This window comes from Kryptolebias marmoratus, linkage group LG24, assembly GCF_001649575.2.
Source record: "Kryptolebias marmoratus isolate JLee-2015 linkage group LG24, ASM164957v2, whole genome shotgun sequence".
Lineage (NCBI taxonomy): Eukaryota > Metazoa > Chordata > Actinopteri > Cyprinodontiformes > Rivulidae > Kryptolebias > Kryptolebias marmoratus.
This window is the reverse complement of record NC_051453.1, coordinates 10,217,373-10,237,566: the sequence shown is the minus strand read 5'-3', so window position 1 is coordinate 10,237,566 and position 20,194 is coordinate 10,217,373. Positions and strand designations below refer to the sequence as shown.

Sequence of the window (20,194 nt, the reverse complement as noted above, 5' to 3'; positions counted from 1 at the left end):
CTTCCTTATAGGATCAGGGGGTCCAGCTTTAAAATTTATGTTCCATCAACAAACTTGCAAAAATGAATAACTACAAAACTCCACATTCGGCAGAAATGATCCTGGTGGCAGACTGTTTAATGATACCTGGGCCAATTAAGGAAAGAGTGACGTTTGTCGCTCAAACTATAAAAGGATTAGGCAGCTAAAAATACTGTGTGCACCTCATGGGAATGCTTCGGGGATCCCTTTTTGTCTCCGGATGGGCAGAACGGGGACACCGGATCCTAATCTGAGGAGGATATCACTTATCTGGAGACAAACAGCACAGATTAGGAGAGGAGACAGAAGATGCATCAGGGACAGCATGTGGGAGGGCTTTAACGCAATTACACACCAGCACCAAATCCCTCCTCTGGTACCTCTGAGAAATTTGGTGTAATAAATAGTAAATAGAGACCAAAGCCATGCTATTTCCTTCCTGTCAGACTGCAACCGGCTCCAATAAAGCCTAGGAGTAAAAAGAGGAAACACCTTAATGTTGTCACATTCAGCTTCTGTTGTTGTGATTGGAAGAGACATAAACATTAGTCATTAAATGAAGTTTGGGCTCTTTAAGCACAGGTCATAGTTGATATGGGCTCAGTGAGTAAGCCGATTGTCCTGATCTTCGACTGGTTTTAAAACCCTGTTTCAAATTTGCTTGTCAAACATATTTCATGCCGAGACCTAAACATGGTTCCTTATGACGTATATCAGATCACCTACCCCCGATTCGCAGAAGAATTTTGTGGCAAAAGTGAACACTGTAATCCAATTTTGGAGACCCCCAGGCTTCATTCAGGAAAACCATTGCATTCATAGTAATCACGATGGCCTTGGTGGCTGTAAAACTGTCAGCGAAGGATCACTGCTTCACTCCATGTCTCATGATTAATTCATTTTTCCTCTTATGTCTTGTGTAGACTGCTCAAATCCTCCATGAGTCACCAATAATATACATTCAGATAATACAGCTTCCATTAGGGACGTGACAGCTGAGAGATGAATGAGTTGTCATCATCACAGTTGGCTCATCTCCAGCATTTCCACTGCGCCAAAATGGAAATATCATAAATAAGAGCGATGTAGACATAGTTAAAAAGTTAAACAAATAAAGTGTTGGCTGATGCCAGAGTGTTTTCGATATATCTTGACTCTGACTGCTCCTGACAGACTGATCCTGGACTCTGGTCCATGCGACGCAGCGCTGTGGTTCTGTTTATGTTCCAGCTGAAGTATCTTTGATCCCGTTGTGCTGGCAAAGTGTCCATGCCACCCCCTCTGCATGCCCCTCACTGTGTATGTGCTATGATGCCTGTCACTTCTCAGACAAAGCACAACAAATTACTGCAGCACATCATCCCTCAGCTGAATCTTTTTTCTTTTTTTTTACTGCCTGGCATGTAATAGAATTAACAATTCCCAAGTTTATGTTGTTCATTGAAGGGGGGAAAAAAAAGCATAATTGTTTCCTTTTTAGAACAAACACATTGCAATAAAAAGATCCCAGAATTTCCAAAGATTTATAAATCAGTCTGCTAAATACATTGCTGAAAAATTTATAAATAGTTTGTTTGAGATGCATCTTGAAACAAAAGAAACTCCAAATTAGCTACAATCAGTAGTAGGAGTGAATGTTTCTCTCTTACTATAATTGGTTTATTTGGGATTAATTTGCTCTGAATTCTGGGCACACTAATAAAATTACAAATGTTGAATAAAAAAGGCATGCGAGGTGATAAATGAGGCCTGCTGTTAAACATCATGGTAAACATCATTTATTGATCAAGGTTTTCCATCAGATATTTTTTTTGGTGGGTTTGTGTTAAACTTTTGGCAGTTTTCTTATCTGCACAGAAGAGAGATCTGACAAAATTAAAATACGAAACACTGAAGATCATAAGAAATCAGCACATAACACAGACAGCAATAAATTATCTTGAAAGTGTAAGCAGATTGGAAAAGGCCATAGAGGTGAAACTTTTATCTTGCACCACATTCAAGATGCCACTAGAATACGAGTCTCCATCCAAAAGCATCATCAATCACTCACTGCATATATCTGAGGTAAAACCTACCTCATGCATAATTAATCAAAACCATTAAATCAGTTTTTTTCCCACTAAAAATATCACTCATGTGTATGGGGTCTAAGCCAAGCAGGGCCAAAACTCCAACAATTCATCTTATTTAGAAAGGTAAGCAAAAGACCAAATGCTGTTAGGTGTAATAAAATAAAGAAACAATTAAATAAACTTAAAATGATCTCTGAGTATAGCGCTGGTGTCAGTTAGTGTTGCTTAATGATTAAGAACCTAAATAACGATTAATATTATGATTAATAACTCAGAGTAGAGGTTCTGTGTCATTCCAGTTGATCGATGCATCTTTCCACCTGAAAAACAAAGAAACAAGAAATGGTATATATATATATATATATATATAGTAATTATATACCATATATGATGGTCTTTGTGTAAAATGTTTTGAATATATTTTAAAAAGTTGTACAGTAAAAAACCAAATGGTCTTTACCTTGTTCGAATGCAGAGATTGAGTGGAGGAATAAGATCAGCATCAACTTCCTGGGAGCTCGTCGCTGATTTGCCAACAGCTAAAAACAAATCCCACAAAAATCTAATTAAATACAAAAAAGTTCACATATGTCGTCAGTGTCTATTTAGAAATGCCACCACCTGAATGTAATAAGCACCGAAGGCAAAATGTCAGAACAGGTTTTTATCAGCAGCGTTTCAATCTAAACAAAAAACCCAAACATACTGGGAACACGCGGCAGCAGCCTAACAAACAGAAGTCAAATCAGGTGAGGCTACATACAAATAGTGAGGCGGATCTCCTCCTGCTGATTGGCCAGTCCATCATAGTAATACAGGTCAAACTCCAGGCCTTTCTCCTGACTGGTCAACAGCTCCCTCTGCAGGCCGAACAGCACGCTGAAGTGGCTCTCACTGCACACCACCCAGATGGGGAAGGAGGGACTCTTCAGGTTGGCCCCCACCTTAGCGGAAGGAAGATAAAGCACAGCACTTTAGCCTGTTAGCATGCAACATCTATGTCTATCAAACAGTTTTACTAAACCACAACGCTTTCCTTATAGTTTTGTGAAGTTGGCTCTATGGTTTCAACTAAAAGATCGAGACCTTCCTGATGTGCACGCAGCTGGATTCATCCGTTTTTGCTCTCATCATCACTTCACAGGACAGAGGAGAGCAAAGAAGCCCTTATATTCTGTGAATTATTCCCGTTACTTTACCACAAATTATTGTCAACTGTTGTAAATTATTGTTTGAGGTTATCATTCGCATTTACTTGTTTCAATTGATCAATTATAAAAAGATTATCTTTACACGCAGACTGTTTTTCTGTATTTGCTTAAAATGATCATAATGTGAACATCTCTTACTGGTCTAAAATTTCTTTTGGACCAACATAAAAAAAACCCAGTTTTTTCTGTCCTGTAAGCTGTAAGTACTGCACATAAGTCTCCGCTGCAGCTGAAACTTTGAATTTACTCACCTTACAGATATTATAATGTTCATACAGGGACAGCAGGCCCACTTCACAGGGGTCTTTGATCCCCTTCAGCAGAGTGATGTTGCCGTTGCCTGAGTCCAGCTCCATGTCATTGTCAAACACATTAGATGCCGCTCTGCCACAGAGCAACAGATTGACCAGCTCCTGATGAACCCAAAGAGACTGTAAGTACGGGAATACATTTTATGCGTGCAACACTGACAACAAGTGGCGCAAATAACTGCAGCAGGTTCGTGTCAATCCTAAAAAGACCCTTCTTGTACAAAGCATTCCTAACTTTGATTTCAACATGACGATTTAATGACTAATGTTCAAACCTGAGTGCAGTAGCCATGGGCACCGATGAGTGTGGTGGTCGGCACGTCCATGTCCTCTCTCACTCTAAGAATATAATAAAAAATAACAGCTCTTAGACTATGAAGCTCCTGCACTGAACAACAAGTATTTTTACCTTTCAATGGATCGAGAGAGAACCGCTGATATGGTCAGCAGAATACATCCTAACATCCCGGCTTCAAACTGTGAGAAGATTAAAACAAAACCATGCTAAAAATGTCTGCATACGTTTCTCACATGCAAATCTAAACTGAGACAGCTGATGGTTTACCTGCTCAATATGCTGCTCCAGAAAGAACTTCAGATCCTTGATGTTATCCAGAGAGAAACACTTCATCTACAGCAAGAGACGGTTCGAAAAACACCCAAACTAATGAAAACAGCAGCTTTCTTACATCAAACAGTGGACACAACACAAATAAAGGCATTAAAACACAAAGCTCAACTATAGCTGTGAATTTCCTGAGAACAAAGCTAATCAAATACTAAAAAAATAAATCAAATATTAAACTTCTCATCCGTATCCTGAATCTTTTTCATTGTGTGAATTTGTCACCCTCACCTTTTTGAGCACTCCTTCCAATCTGTATTGTCCACATGGGGTGTAATGGCACACCCCCGAACTTCTGTTATTAAAAGCAAAATCGTGGTTTCAAACAAATGCATTCAGACAATTTAGGTTGATGTTCTACCTGTCGCAGCAGACTTCACAGGCCTGACAGGTCCGACAGCCGCCAGCGGTGCGGGTGTAGCTCGACACAAGCCGCTCACATAAAGATGCCATCGTGAACTAATCTCACCTTTAACTTTTAAACAAGGTACTCCTGCAACTTGAGCTGAAGAATAATGACAACAAAATGGTTCTGGGTTTTCAGTTCAAGGATTAAGTAACTGAACTGTGCGCCAGATGTTATGATACACAGAACCATCTGGGAAGTTGTAGATTGTAAAAAAAAGAGAAAAGTAACAAATAAAAAACAGGCAAATGGGCTGTCGGACCATCTGTTTATCATTGTTTTTACTGACCAGATGTAAAAACAAAGCCAGAAAAAAAGCATGGAACTCATGAGCTGAAGAGTAGAAAGGAGGGAAATCTTTTTGCTTTTTTTTATTTGTTTCTTCCTTCAAAAACAAACTTCCTTTCACACCTTAAACCTGTCGCTATCCGTGTAAAAGGGAGATTTTCCTGCTAAACTAAAGCAGACACTCAAGGAAAGGGATTAGGTGGATACGGTTGTTATCTTACATTGCAACTGTGGCTTGTGTCTCGTTGCCAGCCCTCCACAAGATTTCAGCCAGAGCTAAAACAAGACACCGTCTTCTGGTGCTGCTGGAAGCTCGTAACCTCCTGACAATAAAAGGACATACTTGTAAAAATTAGGCTGTGTGGGTTTTATACAGACTATACCTAAAAGCACTGAACATTTGCTCAAGAGTTGCCAGAGAGCATTTCTTGATGTGAATAAATGGCTGTAGAAAGGAAACACTAAGCGAGAAATACGACACAGAAGGTGTATTTCTTTTTCAAGCTAACTTACCGAAGGATGTTAATACTGCTGTCAGGGTTTTCAAACAGAAGTTTCTTCAGAACAAATGCTTGAACAGATGCCAGAACTCCACAAGGACCACCCTAAAACCACAACAAAAATAGAAAAATACCCAATCATCAAGCAGAACACGACGATTCAGTTGATTAGATGAGAGTCATTGTGCCACAATAGTTGAAATAAGTAAGACAGTGAGTAAAAATGACCCTTTTCTGCACAATGCCATATCTGAGGTCATCTGTCTCCGAAAAGGTAAAGCCCTGATTCATCCACTCAACACTGAAACAATTTAAGCTGGAACCAAGAAGAATGGTTTTCAATTCCTAGAAAAAAGAATACAAAAACAAGAACACAAAATACAATCAAATGGAGCCACAAAAGCTGTCTGTTACACATAATAATAGTAATTAACCCACCGTGGCAGTGTGTTGGTCCATCACGCAGCCTGAACAGTGAAACTCTGAAACACTCCTCTGAACAGACACTGCACGCAGATCATCATCGTCATCAATATCATCTGTAAATATAAGATTAACCATCATTTTTTGGCAATACAAGCGCATCAAATAGTCAAAAGAGTCAGTGACTCTTGATTTTCCACGATAGGAACTTACCTAACACTAACTCCGACGCATTCAGATCAGAGACATGTGGCCCAGTCTTTACTCTAGGAAGAACCGTAATACAAATACTCATAAATATAACTCATTTTGAAAGGTATGGTGTTATCACTGGTAGTGTTAGGTGGGACAACAGAAAACTATTTACTTGCTTGTTTTCATGATGTTTTGTTCCATGCTCAGGAGATTCAGTTTTCCTTCTTCGCTGCTGGCTGTGCTGCTGTGAGTTTTGTTGCTTTTTAAATCTACGTCAGTGACCTGCCTGTTTGTCTCATCTTTTCCTAACAGCGTCTGGGATGCTTCAACCCTTCGGCTTTGTCTTTTTCTGTTTGACTCCTGAAGAGAGAAAAAAAACAATAACTTACAAGAGTGTGGTTAAGAATATCAAGAAGTGAAAGGTTTCAGCAGTCCGTACCTGTGGTACCGGTCCAGCCACCATGCCTCGTCTGATTCGATTAGTTTGGTTCTTCTGGGTAACCGCAGTGATGCAAGTGTTTCTATCTGCCTCCTTTTGGACAAAGTTCTCATTGTCCTGATGGGGCTCTAACAATGGTTTGCCTTTTTGGTAATCTAATTTATAAGTTGGATTAAAATTAGAGGGTCCCTCTTTCTCAGACAATGACGACACATGTGTTGGCTTAAAGGGGCATGTTTCATTTTTGTCAGACCTGTGAAGGAAGATCCCACACAAGTTCAAGCCAGTTCTGATAAAACACAGAGTGACATAAAACACTGCATGTGAAATACCTTTGTTTGCTGCTGACAAAAGCTGCTGTTACTTCGTCTGCTCCTGAGTCATTTATCAGTAATGGTTTCCTTGCAGGTGAGCTGATAGCTTGGACTCCCCGTGGAGCAGATCCAACGATGAGCTCTTCGTTGTTTAATCGCTCAATATGATGCCTCACAATAATCTCCAGCAACGTTTTCAGGGGGGTATTCTGAACCTGCAAACACAGAACAGTCAAATGCAGCTCTTTTTTTAGATATATATATACATCTGCACAGCAGCTCCGTTTTGACAGTCAGGCTCACTTTATTTTTTCTGTGAAGATCCTCTATGTTCAGGATCTCCCTCAGCTGGGATCTGTTATTGATGCTGGCCTCTGTGCGTGGATGCTCCTCATCCATACAGGCGATGGTCCTTTTCAGTCCCTGTTGTTCATTAAATATTCATATATAAATATACAAATAAAGGAAACACTGATTCTATGAAAGCCCCTCTTATCTAGAAACAGTGCTCGTTTGGTGTTTATATGTCACTAAATCCCAATCACTATAAACTCTCAAGTAGCTGAAGGGAAGCTAACTGAAGCTAGCTGGTTAGCTGCCTGGTTTTCAGTCTTCCTGTAGACGATCTAACTTACCTTTCTACTCAAATATTCCCTTACAAGAGACAAAGAAACCTCTTCGACAGAAGCGATCATGGTAGCAACAAGACATGCACCAAAAACAAATAAATAAATAAAAATAAGTTTGCGAAGCGTCGTTGGGATGCGCTGTCCGCACCGAACACTAAATGCTTTTTATGAATCGTCTTGAGAAAAAAGCTGTCCATAAAAGGAAACACGCGTGGACTGCAAAACAGACTCAGCTCCTCTTGTCCCCGGGAGTCCTAAATCAAACGACAGCTCGATGTTTTTGGACAGATGAAGTTTCAGCACATGATCTAAAAGGTCGGTGAAACAGCTAGCTCGAAGCGCGCAGCCATGTTTGCCGACGTGTTACCATAGCGACGCGTCGCTCCTCAGTTCCACTGGGGCGCAAGTGTGGTGTCTCGTAAATGTAACCACTCTGAAGAATAATAACCTACATGAACTTTAATGCTCTTACAATTGGCTTTCAAGTTTGGAATTTGGTTTACAGGCATAATCTCTTCTAACGACGCTGATTTTGGTTTAGGATTAATTGGGTAAAGGGGTATTTCACAGCTTTTTTTGGCATCTGGAGCATCTCAGATCTACTTCATTCTTAGACTTTTCACATCTGGTTTGAATTATCCTAAGTGTACTTTTTTTTTCCAACACAGTATGTCATCTAAGAAGTCTTTATGCTATGCATTGGGATTCAAAAAAGGCTACTGCAGTACTTTCCTTGGCATCAAAACCACCTCAGATCAGGTTAAATTCAAAATCCACAATCAAATAATTAAATCTGTGAAGTCTAGTGTAGATTATTCTGCAATTAACAGAAAAAATCTGCACTGCTGGTCAAAGTTCAAATAAAAGGATGCTTTCAATGTGAGCGTGTTTATTCATCACATCTTGTTTGAAAAATAAATCTGCTTTGAGACTGCAACAGTACTTTACATTTAAAGTAAGATAGAGCAAGACAGAAATGAACAGCTGTCCTATGGGTGATAAGAAACATCTTATCTTGAGTATTGATTTCAATAAATAGTTGAGTGTTTGTCTTTGTGTTTCAGCTCTGTGATGGACTAACTTGTCAAGTGTCCCCAGTAAAACCCTCCAGGCCCCCACCACCTTAAACAGATAATAAATAATAATATATTCAGTTTAAAACCATAACAAGTCAGGTAACAGCGAGACTGAAAAATCTGCAACATATCAAGTTTTTATATTACTAATATTTCACATTAACAATTAAAGACAGCACAGTGATATTGTTATTTTTGGTTTGTTTTATTAAAACTTGATTTCTATTTTTTAATATATGACAAAAAAATCCAAACTAGCCCACTTTTTTCATTATCAAACAATAAAACAATCATCCTGGACAACAATGAATAATGACATCTGTATCAAGAGTTTGATACTGTGCTTAAAAATGGAAAAAAGGGGGTAGTATTTGCATAAAAAAATGAAAAATATTTTCAGATGCTGCTGAAAAAAATAGGATGTACAAATGAAACTGTTTGCCATAACGGTGCCATATTGATTTCAACAGACCCCTGAGAGAATGTGACTTTCCTCGGTATAATCCCAGATGATTAAAAACAAACAATAAAAGAAGACTGTAATGAATACAGATGAAGATTAGCGAAAATCAATGCATGCAATGCTTTATTCACATTACAATACTGTGTTTGTCAATACACAGATAGATTTAAATTTCTACTTATTATGATACTTCAAGCATAATATTTAGTGTTTTATGGACCATTCAGTGTGATATTTACAATGTATTTGAACAACATTTAGAAATTGCTGGTGTCATGAAAGCTCTTAGGGCCTTGCAGCAAATATACTTTTGATGTTCAGTCCAATCCTCAGCACAGAAACAGGAGTCTGTCAGTTTTGGCACAGGTATTATCTGACATTCTTACAGGGAGCGCAGCTTTACTATAGAGCAACATGTAAACAACATCTTCAATTTTTTTGTTTTTGTCTGTAAGTGTGTGTGTTTCCCTTCCTTAGGAATGCCAAGCATACTGTTCTCCCCTCTTCTGTCTGACCACAACAAATGACGTTTTACAAAAAGGGCTGAAAGATAACAAGGAACAATCTTCTGCACACGAGGGGGCATCAGTAGTCATAAGCTGCAAGAAAGAAACAGAGGAGCCGTTATCGACATGTGCTTTTCAGCCCGAGGTCACGCGGAAGAGGAGCGTGCGATCCACTTCACAAAGTGCGGTGAAATCCAGACGAGTGGAATCATGCAGACATGCAGTCAGACAAGAGTGATCTTACTTTCTATTGTGAGGATGCAGGTGCTTGCTGCCGTGCCTCTGCTGTTCACAGCCTTGCACATGTACTCCCCCTCGTCCTCTGGGAAGGTCTCCGGCAGGTAGAGGCAGTATGTCTCTCCTCTTTCTATGTACTGATAGTCCTCACAGTCCTGGAGCATCTCTCCCTCAAACCACCAGGTTACCTCAGGCTTTGGCTCCCCGGTGATCTTGACAGTGAACCGGACCGGCTCAGAATCCACCACCGACTGGTTCTTAAGAGGCTTCTTAAACCACGGAGCCCCTGAACGAGCATGATCTTCCTCATCTTCATAAGCTGCAGAGCCGTTGATGATGCTGCCTTCATCCTCCACTTCGTCCTCCTTCTTCTGCAAGCAGACAAAATAATCAAAAACTTTTGGCAACAACAAAGCAACCTCAAATGAAACGTTTATGTTCTTGTGTATTAGGAATAATCTTGTAATGAATGTGGGGGACGTACCTTTTGGAGAGCAGCATCGATCTCCTGCTGTTCAAACTGCATTCTCTGGAGCTTCTGCTCCTCTATCCTCCTTCGTTCTTCTTCCTCTCTGGCTTTGGCCATTTGTTGAAAGCGAGCTCGCATGTCCACCTTTTGCCTGAACGGCGACTCCTCGGGCCTCACTGGAGTCGTTACTCTTCCCTCCTCCTCCTCTTCCTACAAAATACGATTATTTATGTCCCTGAAATTATTCTCTTTGAATGAAACATGCTAAGTTTTGTAATTTACCCAGTACAGTGGTGTAAAACACATGCTTTTCAGCAACCGTGTAATCATAGACTGCTTCTTCTATGAACCAAACTATCCCAAATGAGGCATTTAGGTGTTCGGCAGTTCCCCCATCATGAGCCAGATCCACCACATTCTTCCTCAGCATTTGGGTGCTCTTACCTCCTGGAACCTCTCAGCTTCTCTCTGTTTGATTTCATCATCGATGGCCTTCCTCCGCTCTCTCTCCATCTCGATCTTTTTCTGAATCTCCTCCTCTGTCAGCTGCTTGATCTTCTCAAATTTAGACTTGAGATTTTTGGCCTGAATGGAGCCAGTTTTCTTCAGCTTTGTCAGCTCTTCATATTCTTTGCTTACAACTTCTGAACTTTCATTTATTTCATCCTGCGAAACATAAAATCAGTTTCCTTGAAACAAACTGTTTCCTCTTTTTGAACAGAAGAACATATTTGAATTATTCTGAGTAATTCAACAAGCATGATATCCTATAATTTGATCAAAAGAATGTATCTACGTATAATAATTTGTTTAAAGATTTTTTTAAAAATACCGGAAAAGAGAAAGCCTCCAGGAAGTATATTAGCCCTTAAATTTGAAATGGAAAAACTGACCTCGCCCATCTCTTGTCTGAGTTGTTCAAATTCCTGCTTCTCCTGCTCCAGTTTTTTCTTACGCTCCTCTGCTTTGCGTCTCCTCTCAGCCTCCTCCTTCTCCTTCAGCAACTCCTCAAAGTTAATCTCTAATTTTCTGGGGTGCAGAGCGTCCTGAGAATCACTCCTCATCATTTCCTCATCGTCTTCCAGCACCTAAACACATAGAAAAATCCACAATACATATAAGGATCTCTGCGTCTGCAAGCATTTTGTCTGTTTTATTACAGTCTAAGTACACAGTTCAATACTTACCCAGCATTACACAACACTGTAAACCCAGCAAACAATAAAGCAGCACCAACTTTTTTAAGCGTTTAAAGATAACATGCACTCAAAAACAAAACATATCCAAATAAACGCACTGTTGTGTGTAGATCTAAAAACTGTTTTCTGTAATGTCCTAGAATGAAAATTAATAAACACGTGAAACTGAAAATATCTTACTGTTTCATCTCCATATGAGAACTTTTCCACATCCGGGACAGGGCTCTTAAAGAGATAGTTTGAACAAAGAACCAGAGGTACAGATGTACCACTTGAGCCCATTAGAACACGTAGAACATCAACAAAATGACAAAACCAATTCAATTTAAATCCAAATATAAGAAACTCTGAGGTGAAAGTATTAGTTTAACTAAGGCCACAATTGTTTTAGTTTTGACTAGTAATCACCAGGCATGCTGTTTATATGTTATTTCCAGCATTAAACATGTGAAGGTTATGTAACTTCATGTGTAAAGGTGACTGAAAGACATTTTAGAGTTCAGGTTTCATTCTGGGAAAGCTGAGCAGCAGGAATTTGATTAAAACCTTGAACAACACCTTCATAGCTCTAACGTGTTAGTGGTCAGCCCTAACATGCGTTACACGCTCGATTTTTGGTCACTGAGTCGCATTGACTCACCATGCTCTTGCGGGCCTCAGCAAAGAGCCTCTTCTCCTCCTCCAGCCTCCTCTTGGCCTCCTCCTCGGCCTTTCTCTGCTCCTCCTCGCGCCTCTGTCGCTCCAGATCCTCAAAACTGACGCAAATCTTCCCCGGCTCACTCCCCTCCAGGTTCAACAGGGCCATCAGGACCTCATCGTCCTCATCTACAAGCTGAGAAATACCACGTGGTTGAGTTTGTTTGGATTATTGTTTTTACTCCATGTATCCTAATCTACACAAACATTATATCTATTATTGCAAAGTGCATTTACCATGCTCCTCCTGGCTTCAGCAAAAGCTCGCCTCTCCTCTTCCATTCGCCTCTTGGCCTCCTCCTCTGCTTTTTTGCGCACTTCTTCTACCCTTTGCCTCTCCAGCTCCTCGAAGCTCAGTCTCAGTTTTCTAGGACGAAACTCCTCTTTGTCTTCGTCAACTGGCTGAGAGCTTTCTTCATCGTCTTCCTGATAAGACACAAAATATCGCCAGCACTAATTAAGGTAGCTCAACAGCTATTCAAACGTTAATATTTGATCAACAAATCTTTATTTTGAATTAATGTGGTGTAATGGATCGAATCAGGATGTGCCATAAACTACAAAAATCAAAGAAATTTCTTGTTTCATCGAAAGTGTTTTGTTCACCATTCCCTCCTTGGCCTCCTGGAAAGCCTTTTTCTCCTCTAACAGGCGCTGTTTGGCTTCTTCCTCAGCCTGCTTCTTCCTCTGCTCCTGCCTTTCCCTCTCCATCTCCTCAAAGGTCAGCTTCAGCTTTCCAGGAGCCACAGACACCTTCTCTGTTGGCTTCTCCTCTTCATCCTAATTCAAATCAATGCAAAAAATCAAAGGATGTTCATGTTAAGATCCACAAAACAAAACATATAATTTAAAGTGGGAAGCTGTTTTTTTAACCTGTTGGACGACAGAGCGTCGCTTGGCTTCCCTGAAGGAGCGTCTGTTTTCATCGTATCGTCTCTTCTTCTCCTCCTCCGCTTTCTTCTTCAGTTCCTCCTCTCGGTTCTTCTCAATGTCCTCGAAGTTCAACGTGATTTTACCCGGAGGTCGTGACGACTTCGCTGGGACCACACGCACCAGGATTGTGTCATCTCCTTCCTAAGGGATCAAACATAGATAACATTTGTAAAACTGCAAGCCCTGGAAAAGATGAGGTAAAAATGAACTGCGGTCACTCGGGCTGCAAATTTAAACTGAGTTGAAGATAACGTATGCGACTCTGGAGGGCTAATGTCACCATGTGCGGTTGATATGGGTGTCAGTTTAAGATAGCAAAGTCTAATTCAGGCACAGGAGGAAAGTCTAGAGCTAATTTTGTCGCTGGGAGGTGTGGGAAACAGTTGGCAGTCATGTGCTGTCTACACCTGGCAGCTCTGTTCCATCTGTTTCTAGATGTCAAATTCGGTGCTTCACAGGAAAACTTTAATTAAATGATTTAAATCATTTTTTTCTTAAATGGGAAACTGACTCAAAACATTTAGTTAACTAGAAGTACTAGAAGCAAACCTCTGCCAAGGCCATAGGGTCACTGACGCCACTGAACTCTCAATTTAATCACTTGTTTTTTGTGACAACTCCAATGTTTTCTCAAATTTCATCAGTCTGTTCATAAGTTTTTAAGCCCTCTTGCTAACAGACAGACAGACAAACAAATAAACAAACCTCCTTGGTGGAGGTAAGAAAGGAGCTTATGGTCCACTGTATAGAAATAGTTTAAAACCTTTGGTTAAAATGTATTTTTTGTCTATTAGTTAGTGAGAAATTGTCAGAAAAGCAACATATTTTTATCTTTTTACTTTGTTTCGTCTGTAAGTTTTCATTTGTTCAACTGTTTATGTTTTGTTTGTCAATCGGAGCAGGATTCGTTATCATTTCAGAGTGAAAAATGAAACTCTCTGACATGTGGTAAGCTCTTTCAAAGAGTGAATTGTAAAAAGTAAGTGAAAACAAAAGTTTGGTTCAAAACTAAAACAAAATAAAATATATGATTTATGAAGTCCCAAGTTTACTTTGTTTTTTAAACACAATATTAACAAATGAACCATCACATAACTCCATATCTTCAATCTTTAGGAGACATCCAAGCTACCAGTACAGAAATCCTGGAACTAAACCTGATGTATAAAAAAGTTAAATAAGTTTTAACAGCTGTGACTTTCCATAAACTGGCTCAAGGTCAATGTACCAAATAATCACTCTAGTAGCCGAGTCCTGTTAAATACTTCCATTCCTGACTTTTTACAGGATTGTTTATGTAGTTTATGCTGCACCAGAGCAGAATTAGGACACAGAGTTAGCAGGTAATTGCCTATAATTATCTATCTGGCACAACTTACATAACCATTTCCAAGAACATTACAGTCTGGGTATATAATAAGCCTACAACTCTGCTTACATTGTTTTGTATGTTGTGATTGGAAGTAATTGTACGATTTACCTGACATCAATTTCCAAACAAGCAACATATTGTAAACACTGACATATAATTGAAATGACCTCTTTATTTTCAGTTCACAGGCTGGTCATGTCAACAATGCTACCGTTGGTTTCAGACCTATATCCAGCCCAGTCAACTGTCCCCATCTCAAAAGCCACTTAAAATAACTCATCCGAGTGGCAGCTGAGGATTACCTTAATCATTACAGACGAAAGTGCACCATATTTTTACCACGGAGACAGAGCCGAAACATCAACACAAGCTGCCAAAATGTCAGTAAGATCGACTCTGTACCAGCACAGGTTCACTGACCTCAGCAGCTTTCTGAGCCAGTTCTTTTTTGATTTTGGCTTTCTCTTTGTTGTCCTGGGCTTCTCTCTTCTTCCTCTCCTCCTCCATCCTCTTCCTCTCCACCTCTTGTCGTTGCTTCTCCATTTCTGCAAACTTCCCCTTCACACTACCTGGGTGTTTCAAGACATAAACCTTCAGTCTCCTCCTTCCCCCACGTCTCTCATCATTTTTTTATTTTAAATTGTGTTGCATCAGTTTTATGTCTTACCTGTAATTTTGGGCACGTAGGACTTCTCCACCTTTTTCAGCTTTATCTCCTCCTCCTCCTCCTCATCACTTGAAGCGAGTAGTTCTTTTATCTACAGGCAGATCAAATGGAGAGTGTGGTGAGGTTAAGGTTTAGCTGGGATCATCTCCTCTGCCACTCAGGAGCCATGCTGGTCCCAGCAAGAACAAGAGCCAAATCCCTGCTATTAGCAAGATCATGTGGCCTTCAGGTGAGCCTCTGATTGGCCAACAGTGTTGCTGCACAGACAGGGATGAGCGTAGGTGTCCGAGCCTGGCTAGCAATGGCACAACATGTACACAGGAAGGTTGTTGTGTCTGATTATCACTGATAATCCACTCACAAAACACTGTATCACTGTACTTATTTTACCACACTGAGTCTGGAGGAAAAGCAGAATTCTTGATCATAACTTTTACTCTTTTTAGTCTTACCATATTGAAGACTTGTTTATTATAAAGCAAAATGGTACAAATTGACCTGTTCTTTACACCTGCACAATTATTTGACAATTTTGAAATAAATAAGATAAATACAATGCTCTTAAAATATTTCAACCTTTAAAATTTGACCAGAGAACCAAATATTTTGTTACAAATAGTTTTCAAAACAGCACATAAAAAGGAAAAGGATGAAATTAATTGCATAGGACTGAATAAAGTTTAAATGAATGAGACCTGAAACAGATCCTTCCTCAGTTTAAAGAACGACAGTCTATGAAGTTCTTACCTGGAGCTGTTTTTCTGGGTAAAAAGTGTCAAATCCTCAGAGACTACTTTGAGGTAATAAAGGCTGAAACACAAGCGCCACTGAACAATACCAGCAGGCTTAAGTGTCAAAGAGAAAAAACGTAAAGCTCAAAGGTTTTACGGACAAATGAAATGTGAATAAAAAGGAGTCTCGATGGAGCAGCTGGGTGGAACGTGGAGTCAGCCGAGTGAAGGAAAGATACACTGAGCAGGTTCATAAATTAATTTAAACACAGGACCTCATTATTAAAAAACTTAGTCTACAAAGCTTAAAAATTGTTTAAAATTCGCCAAAAAAACTAAATACTTTCTGAAGTTGAATTGTTCATTGATATCTTTATGTCTCAGTTCGAAATATAAAACCAAAACTCTTTTGAAAAAAACACATTTTAAGGCTTTAATAGTAACCGACTCACTTCAGCTTTTTGTTAATTGCTCCTGAATCTTAACAATGTGTCACATCAGACTTGTAAGCTAAAAGCACGCCAATATGTTGGATCCGGTCAGAGTTGATGAAGGAGGAGTGAGTTTGAACCTTTCCTGGCTGAATATAAACTTAAATTTAATTCCCAGACCAATTGCAAGTTCCTATAAAAAAAACAAGAAGTGGATTTTATCGTATGCAGTATTCAAGAGAGCCATAAACTCCACGCAGAAAAATGTTCCACATAAGTCTAACCAGTACTCTAAAGCCATCAAGCAATGGCTTTGAAAAAACACTCTCTTCCTGCTCTCTTCCTTATCTGACTTTATTTCTATAAACAACTTTGGGCTTTTTTTATAAACAGGACTTTTACTGAGAAAAGCCAACACAACTCCGAGCATCATTTAAGAAGCTCTAGCTGACTCCTGGAAAAGAAGAGCAGCTATAGTGGTCATTAATTTATTCTGAAAAGCATAAAAACATTGTACATACCCATATATATTCCTCTGAAAAGGACAAAACTATCTCCCTATGTTAAAGCATTTGTGTTTCAGTAAGTGTTTTTGCTCCACATTATAAATAGTTGTGATAAATGCAATTTCTTAATGATTTTGCCCACGGTTTAGTAAATTTAGTTCAGCAAACTGCCCTGAAATCAAAGTTTAATTGTCTTGTTTAAAAACTGATTAACCAGTTAATTATTTTAGTAAATTGTGTGTTTGTGTCCCTGTCACCTGGCCTATTATATTTTGTATTGAAGTGACAGTTTAGTGAATTGATCAGTATATGTCTACACAACAGTTGTTAAAATTATGCTTCCGCTGACTGGCCGTTACTTACGTACTCATTAATATTTTTAAAAGTATATTAGAAAACACAAAATGTGATTAAGAGGTTAATTGCATAAAACACAATGTGACTGATGTATGTGACTGTATAAAAGACTGAATCCTCACTCAAACTGGTAGCTTTGTCACCTCCATCATGCCCCATCATGCCATGCAGCTCACAGTCGGAGGTTAGTGGGGTTATCTGTCTTTGACCTGCTGCTTTCTGCGATTCCACTCCCTCTCCTTGACGTATTGCTCCTTCCTCTTCTGCTGTTCCTCCCTGTTCCTCTGCCGGCTGCGCTCCTCTCTGGCCTTCTGCATGGTCTCAAACTTGCTCGTCACGTCTCCTTTGTCCTTGTTCAGCTTTGGCACGTAGCTTCTGGCCACTGGCTTCCTGGATCTGAGGAGTTTCTGTGGTTTAACGTTGACAAGAATGATAAAAGACAATATTATATTGTTAGATTTATTGAAATGGAGCAGAATGTTATCATTTCTAAATAAACTGACTGGATTTTCCTCTGCCTCACCTCCCTCTTTAGTGCCACGTCAGAAATACTCTCGGTATCATTTGTTTCAGGTTCTGGATTCTCCTTCTGTGAAACTCCATTAACGTCCTCGGATCTATCATCGCCGTCCTTCCTTGTACGGTTTTGTTTGTTCTGCACACCATTAACGTGCGTCTTCTCAGTCTCATCGCTCGTCTTATCATCCAGGTGGTGAGGGCTTGTATTTTCGCTTTCACCTCTCTCCTCCGCGTCATTTTCTTCCTCCCCCATATATTTCTCTGTTCCTTCGCTGTCGTGAGCATTTAAGGCTGCAACCTGCGCCACCTCGGCCATGTTTGCGCCGCAACGACAAGCTGACTCACAGACTCTGTTATAATTGTACCTGCAAACCGAAAGAGATGTGTTAGGATTATGTAAACAATAAAAACATGGCCAATACGTCAAGGAGAGGGAGTGGAAAAACACTTCCTTTCATTTCACTACATTACAAAAACAGTGTTACAGATGACAGATGCCACTATGACTGATGACTGATTATGACATTTAATCAGTCATAAAAAAGTTTTTTTTCTTCTGTATTGTATTTTTAAAAAGCCAACAATACAACAGTTTCAAAGAATATTGCCTACTTTTTATTACTCTATATTCCCTAAGTATCACAATTTACAAAACACTTTGAGGACTTTTTGACCTCAAAGTTAGAGGCAGAAAGAAGTTATGTCAGGAAAGTGTGCAGTGGGAGCTTGCTGACCCCTATTTATACCCCACTTAGGAGTCCAGAACATGTGATCATAGCTATTTCTGATGAGTGGAAGGCAGTTGGACAAAGATCAAGCTGGCACCCACATGTCGCCCCTGCAGACCCTTGACAAAATGGCCAAGAGGGCTAAGAGCTGCGTGAAGGAGAGCTGTATGAAATGTTGCTGAAAAAGCTGCTGTTCATCAGTATCCACGAATACTTTCACCATTCAGGTGGGATGATCATATTGTGACACGATGCTGCGAATCGCACATGTCGCTATGTCTGTGTGTCGACATGTTGAGGCGCGGCTGCGGGGTCCTCACAGGTGTGTTCGGTGTCCAGCAGCTGAAACTTAAAAGACTCCCAAATAGTTTTGTGTCACAACACTGTGTTTTTTGCATCGTATGTGGTCAGTTCTCAACACACTGATTTATTTTTTAACCTTTAGATTACAGGATTACAGGAAAGTCTTGAAGTCACCAAACAAAACCCTGTAATTCAGTCACACAAATATATCAGAGGTGAGTTGCTTGTTCAAGCTATGCTGCCACCTTACAAAACAGAGACGAATACCAGGAGACAGACAGCACAGACTGGTAAATATGGGACATCACCTGTCATTTTCTGTCGTCATCTGAATCTATGAGCTTGGAGACAACTATGACCAGATTTAACTTGTATAACCTAGTCATAAACAAAGTATCCCCCAGTTAATCTGATGTATAACTTCACCCAAACATGTAATAGCTTTAATTGTAACACTAACAAAAGAAAAGTGGAAGATTTTTGGTTTGTAAAAGGGTTGTCCTAGCTATTTCTGTACACAGCTAGCACAACAAATCATTTCAAAACACGAGTTTTAAACACACAAGCAGAAAGATGTGTCGACCACATTGTTTAATTTACAAAGAAAATTATTAGCCCAAATTACTCCGTAGCTACTAGCTTTTTTCAGCTAATTATCACTTTAGGCTATAAATTTCACCGCTTAATTGATATTTAAATTTAAAAAAAAAAAACTTTACCTTCCGGGTGGTGCTTGTCCTCCTCCCCGCTTTGGTTTAAAGTTCCTTTGAGGCGTGAAAAGAACTCGAAGCAGTAAAACTCGGAGCTGTGAACACAGTCAGTGGGTCTGCTAGCTGCTCCAACTCGACTGAGCGATGGGGGGGTCCGCGAGTCGCTCCCATAAAAGTACCGTTACTTTCATGCCGCGCGAGCCTGCGGCACGTTCAGCTGTTACCCTGAGCGCGCATGCGCAAACGGGCCTATCCAGGTCACCAGTCACAACTGCATAAATAATAGTTTTTAATGGTATTTTTCTTTATTTTCAATACTAAGATATCTGTTATTACAATTCTACTTGTTTATTTGCGGTTTGAACGTATTCATTGTGTTTTAACACCCTGTCGATGCCTTATTTTTTACTTATTACACTAAATATTGCACTGTTTTGCATGTTATTTATTTTCATCATGTATAGTTGAACTTTGGAGCTGGAAACTTCTGTTTGGGTGGACTGAATTCTAAAAATAGATACAGATTGTTCTTATCTGCTTGCTGCATGCCTGACTTGTCTGCTGAGAGGGACATCAACTTTCCCTTTGTTATGCCTGAATTATAACCTATATGCTGCATTGCTGCCTTTCTGGTCAAAACTAAAAGACTGAAAGCTCATTGGCTTGAAACACAAAACCACCTTTCCAATGTGGTCACATGCTGTAGGAAACTAGAGCTTCTAATATTTCAGACATCAGAGGTCACACACAAGCTTTCAGCATGATATAGCTCATCGTTTGAGAGAAAATGAGAAACTGCCTATGTCACTGTACATGAGTGTAAATAGAAACTGTGCTGCAGGCATATTTTGTCT

General features: G+C 39.7%; 2 protein-coding genes across 5 annotated transcripts; both read right to left on the bottom strand.

The window, feature by feature from the left end:
* Positions 1-1,783: 1,783 nt before the first annotated feature.
* Positions 1,784-7,800, bottom strand: mindy4 (MINDY lysine 48 deubiquitinase 4). Its single transcript, XM_017407019.3, has 18 exons — positions 7,444-7,800; positions 7,112-7,231; positions 6,827-7,023; positions 6,495-6,747; positions 6,228-6,415; positions 6,074-6,126; positions 5,876-5,976; positions 5,666-5,782; positions 5,451-5,542; positions 5,159-5,260; positions 4,475-4,538; positions 4,184-4,249; positions 4,028-4,095; positions 3,894-3,957; positions 3,559-3,720; positions 2,860-3,040; positions 2,557-2,635; positions 1,784-2,416 (listed from the first exon to the last, which is right to left on the bottom strand). The coding sequence occupies exons 1-18, from the start codon at positions 7,501-7,503 to the stop codon at positions 2,368-2,370; spliced, it is 2,016 nt and encodes a 671-aa protein (XP_017262508.1). The 5' UTR covers positions 7,504-7,800; the 3' UTR covers positions 1,784-2,367.
* An 899-nt stretch (positions 7,801-8,699) lies between these two features.
* Positions 8,700-19,501, bottom strand: nexn (nexilin (F actin binding protein)). Of its 4 annotated transcripts, none has more exons than XM_017407003.3 (15): positions 19,350-19,501; positions 17,604-17,964; positions 17,290-17,487; positions 15,056-15,146; positions 14,809-14,957; positions 12,957-13,157; positions 12,690-12,863; positions 12,321-12,509; positions 12,028-12,219; positions 11,568-11,612; positions 11,082-11,276; positions 10,633-10,854; positions 10,204-10,398; positions 9,727-10,090; positions 8,700-9,575 (listed from the first exon to the last, which is right to left on the bottom strand). In XM_017407003.3, exons 2-15 carry the CDS (start codon positions 17,913-17,915, stop codon positions 9,562-9,564), a joined length of 2,541 nt encoding a protein of 846 aa, XP_017262492.1. In that variant the 5' UTR covers positions 17,916-17,964; positions 19,350-19,501; the 3' UTR covers positions 8,700-9,561. The 4 variants fall into 4 exon arrangements, with proteins under 4 accessions (XP_017262492.1, XP_024859722.1, XP_017262491.1 ...); XM_025003954.2 differs by having other exon boundaries at positions 9,727-10,087; XM_017407002.3 differs by lacking the exon at positions 8,700-9,575 and having other exon boundaries at positions 9,692-10,090.
* Between the last annotated feature and the right edge of the window lie 693 nt (positions 19,502-20,194).